At 41.0% G+C, this 15,785-nt stretch overlaps 1 protein-coding gene across 1 annotated transcript in view; it reads right to left on the reverse strand.

The window, feature by feature from the left end:
* Nucleotides 1-15,785, reverse strand: part of ABCC3 (ATP binding cassette subfamily C member 3) — a 61,596-nt gene that overhangs the window by 23,574 nt on the left and 22,237 nt on the right. Inside the window, exons 6-13 of the mRNA XM_067547474.1 lie at nt 15,127-15,188; nt 13,591-13,722; nt 9,483-9,701; nt 6,819-6,996; nt 5,839-6,000; nt 4,048-4,140; nt 1,670-1,873; nt 139-285 (exon numbers count right to left, since the gene is read on the reverse strand). Of these exons, the coding sequence (XP_067403575.1) occupies nt 139-285; nt 1,670-1,873; nt 4,048-4,140; nt 5,839-6,000; nt 6,819-6,996; nt 9,483-9,701; nt 13,591-13,722; nt 15,127-15,188 (1,197 nt within the window). The remainder of the gene's footprint in view (nt 1-138; nt 286-1,669; nt 1,874-4,047; nt 4,141-5,838; nt 6,001-6,818; nt 6,997-9,482; nt 9,702-13,590; nt 13,723-15,126; nt 15,189-15,785) is intronic.

The following is a 15,785-nucleotide window of genomic DNA, read 5'->3' on the forward strand; positions in this document are numbered from 1 at the left end:
GTTAGTAGTGCAGTTTGAGTATTAAAAAGAAGACTATGGGAGACACCCTGAATTGTCATATTTCACAGTCCGGTTTGAAATCAGGAGATACCATTGTTTTTTGCATTTGAAGCAAATAAAGAACAAGACCTTCCTTACCTGTGCAATGTTGCTAATAACCTGTGGAAGCATGTTGAGTGGAAACCGTAGGATATTAAACAAGGAGAGGGAGACAAAGGCTTTCTCTGCATCCAGGATATTATTTTCATCCACATTGACGTATACTGCAAACGTGGTCAATGCAACCTGAAAGCCAGAAAGCGTGTGTGTGATGAAAATGTCTTGATTTGTTAAAAGTGTTCAGGCCTAATTGATATGTTGGAAATAAAAGCACCAGAATCAGAACTGGACAAATTCACTACTGCTTTTGATCCTTTCTTATATTAAATTCCAATATGCTTTGAAAGACAAACCATCGTACCACACAAACGACGCTACTGATTACAAAACTCTACAGAATAAGACTATTTGCTGATTACTATCGATTATATTTCATTAAAAGTTGAGATTAAAAGTGCAAGGCTCTTATGAATACAAAAAAGTTTAAGGCATATTTATTAGGGTGTGGTTTGTGCTCCGGGGAAAGTTCAGGCTACTTTCTTGTTCCACCCAATCCAATTTGCCCACTGTTAACTTCAGTATGATTGGCCATTGGAGGCTAAGCACAAAAATCTAAACTGAGGAGTCTTAGCAGGCAAGCAAAGGAGAAACTCGTTTTCTAGTAAGTCAAGAAAGAATTTCTTAGTGCACAGGATACTTGGGTTCTATTCCCAGCTATGGCACTGCCTCTGTGTAACCTTTCGCACTCCTCAGTAAAATAGGGAAATAATACTTTATCACTCACAGCAAGTTAGTGGGGAGCCGTGGTGAGAATTAAGGAGATCTGCAGCTAAATCAAAAGGAATTTAACAGGAGAATTTGAGAGGGAGGCAAGAATGTGGCTCTTCATCTGCCTTCGTGTCTGTGCCTATGTCTTACAGGGGTATGGCAAGTAGAGCTGCTCAGGAATTTTGAGAAAAAATATGTTTTCATCAGAAAATGCAGATTCCAAAACCCACCTTTTTCCCACAAACAATTTTGATTTTGAAGTTTCAGAATTGTTGATATTTCCAGTTCTGACATTTTCAGAATGAAAAGTTCAGTTTTTTAGGTCAAAATAACTTTTTATTTCAAAATTTAAGTTAAAGTAAAATAAAAAAATACATAAGGGAAATTGAAATCTATACAAAACATTATGATTGACCCAATATAAAATTTCCTCCCCCCCATTTTTGGTCTGCAAAATATTCCAGGATTTTGACTTTTTGTCTTGATTTGGGATGGAAACATTTTTTGAAATCTCAAAAATTTCCACAGGATGGGAAAGCCATTTCCTGCGCATCTCTAATTGTGATAATTAACTGAAAAATACTGTGGGATCTTCTAAGGAACTGTGTAATAAAGTATGAAATTGTTTTAAAGTGTATGTGTGATTTTTAAATATGCACATTTATTCCAATACCCATTTGATATGACTGATATGTAGATATGATATGTAGAATAACTGTGTGAGGGATTTGCATTTCACCTTCTGTTTCATGTCCTGATAACTTTCATGCTAATTTGTGTAAGCAACACAAATGACATTTACCAGAAATGGTGCGCTGATCCATGCAAAAGTGGACAAAGAATTTAGATATGCTGCTTTCTTCAGAACACGGAGCTCATTCTTTCGTATCTCCTGCACTTTCTCCTCAAAGGATGGTTCCCATGCATAAAGCTTCAGTACCTTTATGCCACTCAGAATCTCATTCATCAGTTTAATGCGGGAATCTTTATACCGCATCTGTTCCACCTAAATTGTTCAAAGAAACATTGTTAAAAATATCTATCTATATTTTTAGGCAGCCACAAAAGACAGGCAATGTATCACATGAATTGTTAGAAATACAAGTGCATTCTAATCAACTTTACTGTCTAGGGGTAACATTTTCTAAAGTGTCTTCCAGTGGGACTTACGCATTTTTGAAAATGCTACCCTAGTTCTTTCCTTTCTTTCGTTAGATTCTTACTAATCTACAATTTTAAAAATGCCCATTTAAAAGGTCTGGGTGCCCTTCATTTCTTTAAAATACACTGATAAACTGTCTCCAATCTATTACCCCCAGATCAAATCCCCAGGATAGAACATGGCTATAATGAAAAATTAAATGTAATACCTCCCCTGCCTGGAATCCACAAGCACTGCTGCTCAGCCCTAACCACCTCCTTATGGGTCAAGGGAGAGAGAGAATATGAACATTTATCAAAGTAGTGATTAACTGGCAGATCTGTTGGCCGTCCCAAGGTTTTGTGGAATGTAACTATATCGTTCTGTAACTAAAACTACAGCTATAGTCACTATTTACACCTGCTTTTCAATTCTGACACTATTTAACCTCAAGGGTTGGGCTCTTTTCTTCAGAATATACTCCAAACAAACAGTAAGAGATTACGACATCCCATTACACAGCACAATCTCTCAGCTAGATTTTTCCAGTTACAAGCCAAGGGACTTCATTGCGTTAGAATTGCAGTATTCATGGAGTGTGGATGACTAAGGAGATTGCTAACTGAATAAAGGTTCCTTTAATCTTAAAGGCAGCAGTTCAAATTTGGCCGGGGTTGGCACTGATAAAAGGCATCATCATCTATTGACTCTCTAATGGTCTATAAGAAATGAGTTGGCAGTTTTAGCTTCTACCTTAGAGGATGGAAATCCATAACACAAGAAGACCAACACATCTGCCCTCTTTCTAGGCACTCACAATAGAGGTCACCAATTGAATGGGCATGGAAATGAGGGAATCATCCTCTTGTCCCAGAAGAGGTCCCCATTGGATGGGGGGCAGCTTGAGAGAGCACATAACATCATTCTGCACATCTTTCGTTTGAACTGTGAATCATTCAAGCTCTCAATTTTCTGGCTTGCATTAAAGAAGGCCTGTGAGGAGAACTGGCTATTTAAATTATTAGTACAATCTCCACTACCATTGAAGTCGTTAAACTAACTAAAATGAAACTTGTTCAGTTTTAGCTCATGGATGGCAAGAGATAAGATTCTGCAGACAAGATGTAACAGTTTTATCTTGACTCATTTTAGCTGACAGCCTCTGTCTGTCACTAAGAATAGCTCTTATATTTGCTCTTCTGTGTTCAAAGCAAACAAAATAATAGCCTAATCTTCTGTATATGTTTGTCCTTCTCGTGGCTCTGATCCCAGAGAGGGATCCATGTTGCAGACCTGGCCCATTAATTATTTGCCCAAGCTTTCTTCAGAGCTTCTTTCATTTCATCTATGACTTTGATCCAAAGTCAAGTCAAAGAGCCTCTTACAAGGGATTCTCTCAAGCAACTGAGACCTAGAAGTAGTTAATGTTGTTTAAAAAAAAAAAAAGTGGTGTGGGAAAGTTTAAAAAACAATGAGAAAGTTTTGTCTTTACATTTCAATGATTTCTTTGAAAACATTCCCTTGCCGTGCTGGCAACTCAAACACAGTAGCACTGTGCTAGAGTCAGATAATTAAATAAAAAATAACCTGTGCAGCTTCAATATTCAAGTCTAGTGAAATGCAAAAGAGGACTCGAGCAACATCAGTGGAGAAAAGTAACATCAGATTTTGAAGATTCATAAAGTTTAATCACTGATTTATTTGTAATAACACAGGGAAGGAATGTTTAAAAAAAAAAAAAAAAAAAAATGGAGTGGGATTTTCTAAAGTGTTCGGTAGCGGCCTAACTCTGCTCCTACTGAAATCAATGGTAAAACTCCCACTGACTTCAAGAGCAGCTGAATTAAGCCAACACCAGATGATATTGAAAAGTCCCAGCCATGATTCATTTGATTGACAGTATCTCATCCAACTTACACAAAGAAAGTAATGCAAATTGCACTTTTGATTCAACAGGCACTAAAAACAAGTTCGATTCCTTCCACTTTTCTAGAAGAGTCACCACCTTGGGTTATGGAATATCCTTAACTTTTACCTACCTGGAATGCTCTGGTTTTTATAGCAATTGCAGCATTCAATGGGATGAGTAAGATCATCACCGCAACCCCCGCCAGCACAGAAGGACCTAAAGTCTTGATATGAAAAGAGAAAATGTAAGTTGTTGCTCTCCATGAAATGAGAGCATCTCCTCTAGGTAGCATTGAAAGCAGCTGGGTTTTGTAAAGAACAAGGCATTGCTTCACTAACAAGTATTTGACACGACAGTGTGAATTTCCACCCTCCCACTAGAGTATTCTGACTCTATTTCCCCTTATTCTTGTTATATAAATTCCAGATTGCAGCGTGGATCTGGAGTGACCCTTATTACACCAGCGTTGATGACATCTGAGAGTTCCTGTGATTTATTTGTGAAATTGCTCATGGTGGAAGGGGACATACAGAAGTGGACTAATACAAATAGAGCATCTTAATAGATGTAAAAAACAACACCACAAACCTCATAAAAAAGAAAAGTATGGTTCCTATATGGAAAGATACCACATATTTACAGGCAGGGAGTGGATAGTCTAGAGGGAGGGTATTTCCCCTGACTTCTCTCTGATACAGAGAATGGTAATTGACAAAAAACTCCAATCACCCTGAATGTCAATACACAAGGGAGGGCATCCTCAGCCTGAGTCACAGGACCTGTCTCTGTATTTGGACATAAAATGCTACAAAATCACCTGTGGCTCATTATGTCGCTACGTAACCCAAAGACAGATTATTTTACAGAAGAAAGAAAGAAAACCTCTGAAGGACGTAAGAACCTGAAGTCGACTCATCCAGGGCACATTTATCCAATCAAAGGCAGGAGAAACATATTTCTTCCATGGCTGACATCAGTGCATACTCCATGCTGCTCAAATTGCACATAACCACAAGCCACAAAACATTCGCTCTTCATACCCTGCCACTGATTTTCATGCAGAACGCCTATTCATTTCAATGGTGGTACACTCTAGTTTTACATGGGCAGGAGATGTAGCATTAGAGAGGAAGGATGGTCTTGTGGGTATGGCACAGAACTGGGACTCGGGAGTTTTGGACTGTATTCCTGCTTCTTCCCCAAACTTCCTCTGTAACCTCACAGCAAATTAATTCATCTCTCTGCGCATCAGTTTCCTCAGTCCTGTAAAGTTGGACTAAAAATCCTTGTTTTCCTATCCCTTATCTGTCTTGTCTCTTTAGAATGTAACTCCGTGTTTGTATAGTGCCTGGCACAAGGGGTTCTGATCTCAGATGGGACATTCAGGTTGGAGTTACTGTCTTACAAATTAAAAACAGTCAATTAGCATTAAGGAAACATTTCAAGTGGAAGAAAGTCAATACTTTGTACACACATAGGGTTAGTTTCCACCTTGGATGAAGGGGATTCAACTTCACTGAAGCAAATGGTGTGGTATTATACTAGGGTGGGATTTAGTCCATAGTGTTTTGTACATTTCTTTATGAAGCATAATATACACGGTCTTCTGTAGGATAGCTGTACAGATTTCCTTTCCTCATGTTATGTTTTTACCATATATAGTCAGCCCTCACTCACACATATAGAAAGTCATTTGCATCAGTTGCTGGGAACTGTTATGAACCAGAGGTTGTATACAACAAACCACAGTAGGCGGCAGTCATTAAGAGGTTAATTAATTCGGTAAGTTGGTGTAAACCATTCTATTCCAAAACAAGAGAGAACAAAAGGAGGTTTCTGAAAATGGTGGAGAATTCAACAAACCAAAACCAGTCTGCATGTCACCGAGTTAAAAACTCTGACAAATGTCATGTTTCTGTACCTGCCAGAGGAAGTATAAAGCCAGACAAATCTGAAGTGGCGCTGACCACAACATGTTCAGGAAAGTCATCAAATCCATGAACCGCTGGGCATCCACTGACATCAAGTTGACAATTTCTCCAACGGTAGAGGAGCGCTTTGCTGAGTTCGTGATAACCAAGGACTGAAAAGTGAGAGACCTTGATGATTATCTATCTCGGACACATGCGGAGAAATGCAGAGAATAAATCCTCAGGCACTAGGAAAGCCAGATACCCTGCCAGATACACCTCAGGTAGGAATAAAACAATGAAGTAAATCCTAAATCAAATTCATTAATTTGGAGAATAAAATTTCATGAGACATTTTGCTTTAGTGCTCCTCCATCTTGATCAGTACATGATGCCTCTTCACTAGATACAGTTATTTTCTGAGATAGCCATACATAACACACGAACACACTTTTATTTTGAATATTTAAATACAATTAGCATTTGACTGTGCCATGTTTGGTGAGCCAACAACACACCCATCGTCAGCTGCTTCTTTTTGAAAGTTCTTTAAGGTGTGAGGCATTCAGAAAACTGAGTATTTATTTTATTTTCCAGGAGGCTGCTTTGTCCCCATAATCATGGGCCTGGTCTAATGCAGAGGTCCCCAAACTTTCAGCTGCGAGGGCCACACCACTCAATCTTGCTCTTAAAGTGGGCTGCAGTGGCTGGGCCCACGTCACGTGGGAGAGGGGTGGGGGGAAGGGGCAGGGCTGGGAGGGGGAAGCAGCCGCCGTGCAGCATTGCTTGGGGCCAGAAGTTGCTCCTGACCAGGGCGCTGGGCCCACGTCACGTGGGAGAGGGAAGGGGCGAGGCCAGGAAGGGGGAGCAGGCTGGTCAAAATGTGTCAGTGGGCCGGGCCGTAGTTTGGGGACCCCTGGTCTAATGCCTAAATCCACTCCTCCTTGGCTATATATAGAAACATTGACCAATTAAATGCTTTCAGTCTTACCTTTCTGTAGATCATCCCAATGATGCCAGTTCTGAGCCTCATCCCAGTAACAAAGCAGTACTGGAAATGTTGGTGAAGTATTATAGTCTGCAGCACGGCAGAGAAAAACATCAAAGCTGCAATCAAAAATCCCCACCAGGATGGGGCATCTTTATTCTTAATGAAGCCAATTAATATGCTGTATTAAGAAAGTTGGGGAAGAAAAACAGAACAAGGAGAAAGGTTAATAGGACACAACATAACACACAGCTTCTCTTATCCATGCAGGCTCTCTACCCACAAATGACAAAAAATTCTCCTGGTTACAAGCTAGGTCATGGCTTTATTCAAATAACTTTTCAAAGATACAACAGCTAACCATTAGGTCTTGCCATAGAGAAAGCCCAATTGCAAACTAACTAGTAAGAGATGGAATACAAGGCGGGACATCACGCTCTGCTGATCTCCCACCTCTATAACACACTGTTCCCTATCTGGCCTCTCTATGGCCTGGTCTACTCTTACCAGCAAATTCGGTAGCAGCCGGCGGCAGATACGCAAGCTACACAGAGTAGCTTGCGTATCGTATGTCGACTTCCTAAAGTCTGCTCTGCATGCCGTCCCACTATGCTGAGCCAACGGGAAATGCGTTCCTGTCGATGGGATGGATTTATTAAGTCGATTTCTGGATCGATTGAGCAGTTCTTCACTTCCGCTCAATCAATCCGGATAAAATCGATCTGACGGGGGCGAATTTGCTGCTGTCAGTGTAGACATACCCTATCTAAGCAGCTCCGTGTAGCATGAGCTGAGTGACACATGCACTGGGACACCAGCTTGTCTAATACATAAGGCAGGTGTAGGAGGCTGTATTCCCCCCTAAGAGTATACCCTTGTGGCAGGGTGAGGCATTACAGGGACATCTCTGGTGGCCACCCCCATGGTCCCACATTAGCATGTCTCCATCTGGGTCTTCTTCAGATAATTAGGCTCTGCCACAATAATTCTACCTTTTCTTATCAGAGGAAAGTGGGATCTATGATTTGATTCAAAAGGCCAGAACACCCAATGTGAACTGACATAGCTCCATGGACGATTTGCAAAAGCTAAGGATCACGCCCCAAATCACTTGTTGCAAAAGCACGGAGGCCATGGTTAACATTCCTCTTTGACCCCAAACCCACCTTCTCCCTGAGCAGCTGCAGGCAACATCTGCGGACTGACACACAGTAGGTGGTGAGCTCTGTAACGGCTGTTCTTGGTGCATCCAGCATGTGACCACACAAAAGTATTGTTTTACATGCAACAAAAGTAGCCCAACAGCTTTTCCAGCTGCTAGAAATACATTTCCAGAGGCTGCTCACAAAAGCTCAGATGCTTACATGAACGCACCGCAATGTGCCTTAAGATATCATCAATAATGACATTAAATTTGTGTATGACTTGATGCAAGTTTGAGAAGCTCCCAGGATACTATTATGTTTAACCTACTTCTCCCCTAAAAGCCTGCTAGCAGTCTCCTCTTCCCCAGGGCTTTGAAAAGAGATACACTGTAAACTACAAATGCAGATAAAGTGGGTTGGGACCTCCTCTTTGTAACAAGTTCTTGTGTGTTATACAAAGCACCCACATATCAGCAGGATCTTAGAAGACAAGTCTACACAAAGCATTATTTTAACAAAGGTTTTTATACCACAGGACCCAAGTCTTTTTCCATCCCACCCCCTACATTCATTTACAGCCTTAATCCATTCTCCCCTATTCTTTCCATAAGCATTTAAAACATCTGTGCGTCTTTTACAGATAGAGAAAAATGATTGCTTGATGGAACGCAACTGCTATTCCCTGGAACTCTGGTATTTCCATCACTACATTCTTCCTAGTTAATGAGCAGATGGGCTTTGTGCCATGTGAATAAATCAACACAGAAAGAGAAGTGAGGTGCCATTTCACAAAGATGCACAGTCCTTTTATGGGTTGGGGAGCAGATCTCCCAGGGAGACAAAGAGCAAAGTATTTTTATGAGACTTACCTCATGTAAGAAGAGTGCAAGAGAAGGCAGGAAAGGTACTACGGACCCAACTTCTCCCTTTTGACAGGACTTTCCTTCTTGTACCTGATCATTTCCTTTTTCTAAGTGCATTCTATCCACCTCACCCCATATTCTCACCACTGCAACACCTTTGAGAACACACAAGGCCTTGACGCTGACTAGAGTAAATCTACATATAAAGCAGGAGCTCCCAAACCTGTTCCAGCCAAGAGCTATGCTGGCATCTTGCCAGGTCCCTAAAGGCCACACTTCATTTGAATACAATGAGGTATATTGCAGCTGCCTTCATCATTGATGTAGACATCAGGCATGCAAAGACTACTGGTCCCAGTGTGCAATACTCTGCCTTTGGTCTCAAGTGCCTGGCTGCAGATGCTCTGCAGCAGTAAAGAATAAACTACTTTGGGCTGCCACTCAGTATACAATAGGCCATTTTTTAGCCCAAGGCTGCCCTTTTATGCCCACTTTATGTCCTAGTCAGGCCTGTCGATTTCCCTTTTCTCTACGAAAGCTGTAGGGCTTGCGCACACAACATGGTGTGGGAAAATAATGCACTTCGAGAAGCATGCTCTTCTCTGAAGAAGAGACTTCATGAGGATTGTGAGTAAAAACTACTGATAGGAAAAACCAACCTTAACAACTGAGGGTTGACGAAAGAAAGCAGATCTTGGATCAGTTTGTAGAAAGAGCCGATCAAGAAGTATGGGCCAAAGGTTCTTAGCAATGCTTTGAGGAAGGAGGGCTCTTTATGCTTCCTCATATCACTAATCAGAACTTCTGCCTCCTCTGGGCTGTCACCAACGTGGTTCAGCACATGGTTAGATGTCTTCATGTATGCAACGTCTTCTTTCCTAAGAGTGTGAAACAAATAATTACAACCAGAACTCAGGAGCACTATGGCGCGCAGGCGACCTAGTGGATAGAGCACCAAACTAGGACTCAAGAGATTTGGTTTCTATTCCTGACTCTGCCACAGGCCTGCTGGGTAACCTTGGGCAAGCCACTTCACCTGTCTGTGCCTCAGTTTTTCCATCTGTAAAAATGGGGATAATACTCCCTTAGTAAAGCTCTTTGAGATCCACTGATGAAAACCGTGATACATTTATTATTATAATTTTATTAGAGACTCCAGGTGGGATTTTCAGAAGCACCTCAGGGAGCTGGGCATCCAACATTCACTGACTTTCAATGAGATTTGGGTGCCTAACTCCCTTAGGTGCTATTGGAAATCCCATCTTGTGTGATGCTCTCACTCACTCACTCACTCTCAGAACAGGCTGGGAGGATTTCCTGCTGCCCTTCCTCTATCAGCAAGTGCTGGAATCTTGCTGACTCACTGAGGCAGATTTGGCTTATCAAACTCCACCCTGAATGTAATAATGGAGGTCTCTGCCAGCTGGAAATTCGAATATCCCACAGATTCTCAAAGTAATACCTGAGACAAAGAGTCCACAGGCAGAAATAGGTTCACATACATCACTCCTTGAACAAATTTGGAACAAACTCGTTTGTGGAAATTCTGATCTGTTCACAGACCATTTGTGAACGGGGGTGGGGGAAGGCTAAATCAGACAAATAAATCGTTTGCTGAAAATAGTTCACCAGGTTCCACAGTTCATTCTCTTTCTCAGTATCCTCCAGATTAAATTTGCTCAATTTGCATGCAGCACTTTTTTCTTTTTTTTTTTTTTGAGGGGGGGGGGGAGAGGAGGGGAAGGCTGGGGAGGAGGCTACCAGAACTCTAAACTCTAAAAGGATCTGAAAAATCATGATGAGCTCATTCTATCTTTCTCTTCACTGCCTGAAAAGGTGGTGGTAGGGGTTTTACAGCAAGATAAGCAAACATGAAATAATTATCTTGTTGTAAAATACTAAGTTGAGACAAGGCACTTGTAGTGTTTACCAGGAAGTAGCTAGGCGAGATCGGTTGACTGCACTTATTTAACCTTGCAGTAAAACTCCTGAGCCTTGCCCTCAACTGTGTTTTTACAGCAGGATAGCTAATATGCATTAGTTACTCCACAGGAAAACAAACATCCCTTTGTCAGTGAAGACAAGCCCTCTGTTTCTGACATCATCCCCAGTTGGAAAGATTCTGCAATTAGATCATAAGAACGAACGACCTTGCTGACACGTGTGGCAGAACAGACGCCAGCTCCCTCTCCCACAGCCAGACAAGCTCTGTAGTTCAGACAGGAGCCAAACTGCACTTTTGTCCGTAAAGCCAACAGGCAGGACTTGAAGCACACCCGGGGAGCAAATATGCAAATTAGAACATCCTATTTTCCCATCTTTTAATTATTATTATTATACCGACAATGTAAATCTTCACTTCTCTCTGACAGTCCATTTACAGAAGTGCTTAACAGCTAGACTGATCAGGGAGAGAGCCAGGACCCAAAATGCAAAAAGCTTCATCCCCCCTTGGTTTAGGAACAATCGGAATGTGAAATTCAAGCACATTTTTCTATCAAGTTGAGGCTCTGGCTGTGCCAGCCACACACCGTTTGTTTGTTTTATAATGCAGTCAGCTCCCCCAGCGTGGCACTCCAGTGTAGATGTACCACTGTCTGCCACATCATCTTTAATACAGTTCCAGAGGGGTAGCCGTGTTAGTCTGTATACAGCAAAAACAACGAGAGTCCTGTCGCACCTTAAAGACTGACAAAGTGGGTTGTAGCCCACGAAAGCTTATGCCCGCAGAAATTTGTTAGTCTTTAAGGTGCTACAGGACTATCTTTAATACAGTGTCACAGAACCCTTCTCAGAGCAGGTTTAACTGACACAGCCTTAAAAACACAGATGGCAGCCACTCATCCGTTACTACAAAGCTACTAACATTGGTGGTGTTGGACACAGAGCAACTGGGAGCACCTACTAATACCTATAAGGTAAGTGTAGCCACTCCACATTAGATGTTTTAGAGCTATGTGAAACTGAGTGATTTTGGGCAGAGGGGTTCCTGGAAGCTTCTCTTTTGCTTTAGTTCATAGCACGCCCCCCCCCCGATAGTACGTTTATTCAGCACCTGGCCGGTGTAATACCCAGATAGGGAAGACACAACTGGGCTAGCCACCTAAAAATAGCTGTGTGGCCATGGCAATGCAGGTGGGGCTAGCCACCCGAGAACGTACCTAGGCAGTCGGGCAGGATTGTACGAAGGCAGCCAGCCTGTGCTGCTGTCTGTGATGCTGTGGCCCCCCTATTTTTAAGCTACCAGCTTGAGTGGAACTAGCACATGTATGTCTGCCCCACTGGGAATTATACCTCCCATGTGCTGTGCAGACATAGCCTGCCTGTCAGAATCATTAGTCCTTTGATCAAGTTTTTACCACACAATAACACAGACCACAAATTCTGTTCAAGTTCGCAGCCAACTGGCCCGGAGTTTGCTTCAAAGAATCTCAAAACACAGTGAACCTTTTGACGAAACCCCAGGCACGGTTTCAGAATGAAAATTCTGCTGGGCCTTGGACTTCTCTGTAAAACGTCTGCTCCCTTGCTGCACAAATTTAATTGGGGGGGGGGGAGTTGAGTTTATGTCTGTGCACCAGGAGACCAGACCCCACCCAATGCACGTTACACCCTTCTATAAAAATAGACCCATTATTAAAAGAACCGAACAGCCAACGGTGTTAGTATTGGAAGCTCTTCAAGTCTTAGCTGCAAAGTAGAAACTTCCCGGACACATTTAACCCTGCCAAAAATACTATTATGACAGACTGGTTATCACATAATGGGGGCTTTCCAATTTGGCATGATTGCATGGAGCAGGGAAACAGAGGAAAACCCCTATGTGGAGACAAAGTAACTCCACAATTAGAGGAAATGGAAATGAAGGACCCAATTATTGAAATTTCTGGCTTTAAAACACATCCTCAGTGAGATCTATTTATTTAGCAATGCTTTTGATACCAGTCAGTGGGTGGGAGAGACACAGTCCCAACAAATAATTGTCCTTTGACATTAGATTAGGACAGAATGTGAGATTGACAGAATACTTCGTCTAGTGTGCTAACTACATGCAAGCCCGAGCTGATCCTGGTTGTTATTGAACAACGGGAATTCTGCCACTAACTTCCCCAGGAGCAGGATTGGGGCCTCTTTCATAAACAATGCTGGTCATATTTTTTAACTTCTTGTTACTGGTAGGAAGCGAGAGGCAGGACTAGGAATCTCATTCTTAGTTCCTTATTCCTGATCCCAGAAGCTTATTCAAAGGCTGAAGTTGATGTGATGTGGAAGTCTCGTGTGTGTGTGGAGGGGGATTCCTTTTGTTTCTTAAAGTGCACATAAATTCTACTCTTAAAAATGATTAAGAATGAGATCGTGGCGCTCCAGATCTATTCTCTCTCAGAGATTCCAGATGAAGTAGGCTCAGTTTCAAGTAAGGAGATCCCCCTCACTGCCCCAAATGGCCACCCTTGCAAACTAAGCCTGATCCTTTTGGCTCACACATCTCCAGCGGTGAAGATTCTGCACTTAGAACTTAATTAGCAATTCTACAGGTGATGTCTGAGCCAGAGAAGACCCCAGTTCACTTTCTCAGTTCTGCAGTGCTAACAGGAGTAAAAGCGTATTAAAGCAAGCACACATGACTTAATACTCATGGAAACAGATTGGTTGAGTTACCATAATAGGTGACAGTTTTACTTAGTCCCTTTTCAGATCAGGACTCATTTTTAACGTGCAGACAATTTAGAAATCAATCTCTATTTGCTGAAATGTTGAAGCACTTACTGTTTCCATTCATCTTTTTGTTTATCCCATTCTTTATGCAGTTGTTGTACAATCACTTTAGAGGTATCTTCTTCATTCAGCGACCATAAGTCTTTATCTTCAAGAGGCCTCTTATAACCAAGAATTGCCATGCTGTATGTATATATATAAAAAAAATTTCAAATCCATTTGGCTGATAGAATTAAAGGCATCTATTAACATTAGAATCGCCAGTCCCACTTAGCTAACAAAAGTAAGAGGGATTCATCTCTAAACCAAGAGTGATAAATCAAATCTCAAGCGAAAACTGAGTTATAAATGTAGAGAAAGGGGGGCAGGTAGTTTAGGTTCCACATTTAGGTTTAGTTAATAAACAATATTTTTAAAACCTAATATATTAAACAGAAACATTATCATGATTTTTTTTTTTTAAATATCAATTAAAACAATAAAAGAAACTATATCCAGAAGTGTTTGGGCTGAATTATACTACTGCATGAGAAGTGTTAGGAAGTTAAAATAAAACTGTACTACTGAATGAGAAGTTTTAGGAAGTTAAAATAACTAAACTAGTCTAGAGCCACTATCTGAGTTGAATGAAGTTCAAAAATCAAGAGAGCATAAATAATTGAAGGAAAGTGCGAGTCTCCCCCCTCCCCTCCCCCCCCGTAACTGAAAATTATTATTCTTCAACGGCATATTTAGGGGAGGTTTTCAAAGCTACTTAGGGGTTATGGACAACTAATGCCCATTGATTTCTAATAGGAGTTGAGCATTCAAGTCCCTTAGGAGCTTTGAAAATATGACACTCTTTATTACAAGTAGTTTTACTGGGTTTACACACAGGATAATAAGACGACAATGCTAATGCCAGTGTAACTATAACCACTGAGGCTGAAGCAAAATCCCACATGCCACCACCCTCAAAGGTTTGGGTCTGGATGTGAACTTTGCAGCCTGCCCATCATCTCTCTATCAGGGGACAAACCAAAACTTTGGATTCGAATCCTGATCTGAACTTTGCATTTTGAATGTATGTATAACACCAACAATTCTATTGTTGAAAGTTGTCATGCTACATATATGACTTGATTTTCTTTCCTTCTTACATAGAAAAACCCTTTACAAAAAGTGTACATGAAAACAGCAACAGGAAATGAAACACACTCTCCCAGAGATTAAAGGTTGCAGTCTCATCCCTATTGAGCAATCATCATCTTGCTGTATGTTAGCACTCCAGTATATGGTAAGCAAACTGCATACACTGCTTATTATACCACTCTTTGTTTCATCCCTACAGTTCTGAAAGGTACTTTGAATCTTGTTGGCACTTTCTGGACAGATTTTTAAATCTCTTTCACCGCTACCAATGGAGCCCTGACACCTCTCAGAGGAAACAGCACACAAGACTGAACAAATGTCTAGGACAGGAAGTGAGTAACTTTATCCAGTTGATGTTACAATGGGAATTTTTTGGTTGTCAGAAGTCCCATATTTTTGCCAACAAAACTGGAGGTTATCCTTAGGGTTATAAAAGTCTTAAAAGGACAAGCTCACCTTGTAAACCACCAAAATGTCAATCTTGAAAGAAAGCTTGAATTTAACTCTGGACATGGATTCTATGAGAAAGTTAAATTTAAAAAATTAAGAAGTTTAAAATAACATTGCTTCAAAAAGAAAAAAAAAACTAAACATTTTAATCATCTTTGGGTATATCACGGAGAGGAACTTATGCAATTATGTCCTAACATGGCATAAAATTGATTTCTTTTATTCTCCATTTCATCGAGGACTCCTTTCATTCCTTAACAACCACACCCCGTATTGCTTTTTAATCAGACTTGTACAAAATGAAATGTCATTCTTTGCTTTCAGAAATGTTCATTTCAGAAATTAATTCCATAACTCAGCATTCTCTCCCATCTTGGTTCAAACATAAATCCAATTATGGAAACCTCTTAAAAAGGCAGAGAAGCAATTTAACCTCTAGACAGCACTACTATCTTATTTTAAGATTATTCCTTATCCATCCTCGAGTCCTGGGGGAATGGCTCATTTTTATTAATAAATTCAAACCCTAATGGCGTCACATAACTTGAAGAGGATGTCCATCAAACTGAAGTCCATCTCTCCAGAGATAATCCTTGGAACAATTAATATTACACTTTAATGTTCATAAATATATTTGCTACTGCACAGCAATTTAATAAATGAGG

Source organism: Emydura macquarii, unplaced genomic scaffold (assembly GCF_026122565.2).
Source record: "Emydura macquarii macquarii isolate MOO-44397 ecotype Brisbane River unplaced genomic scaffold, CSIRO-AGI_Emac_v2 contig_1230, whole genome shotgun sequence".
Taxonomy (NCBI): Eukaryota; Metazoa; Chordata; order Testudines; family Chelidae; genus Emydura; species Emydura macquarii.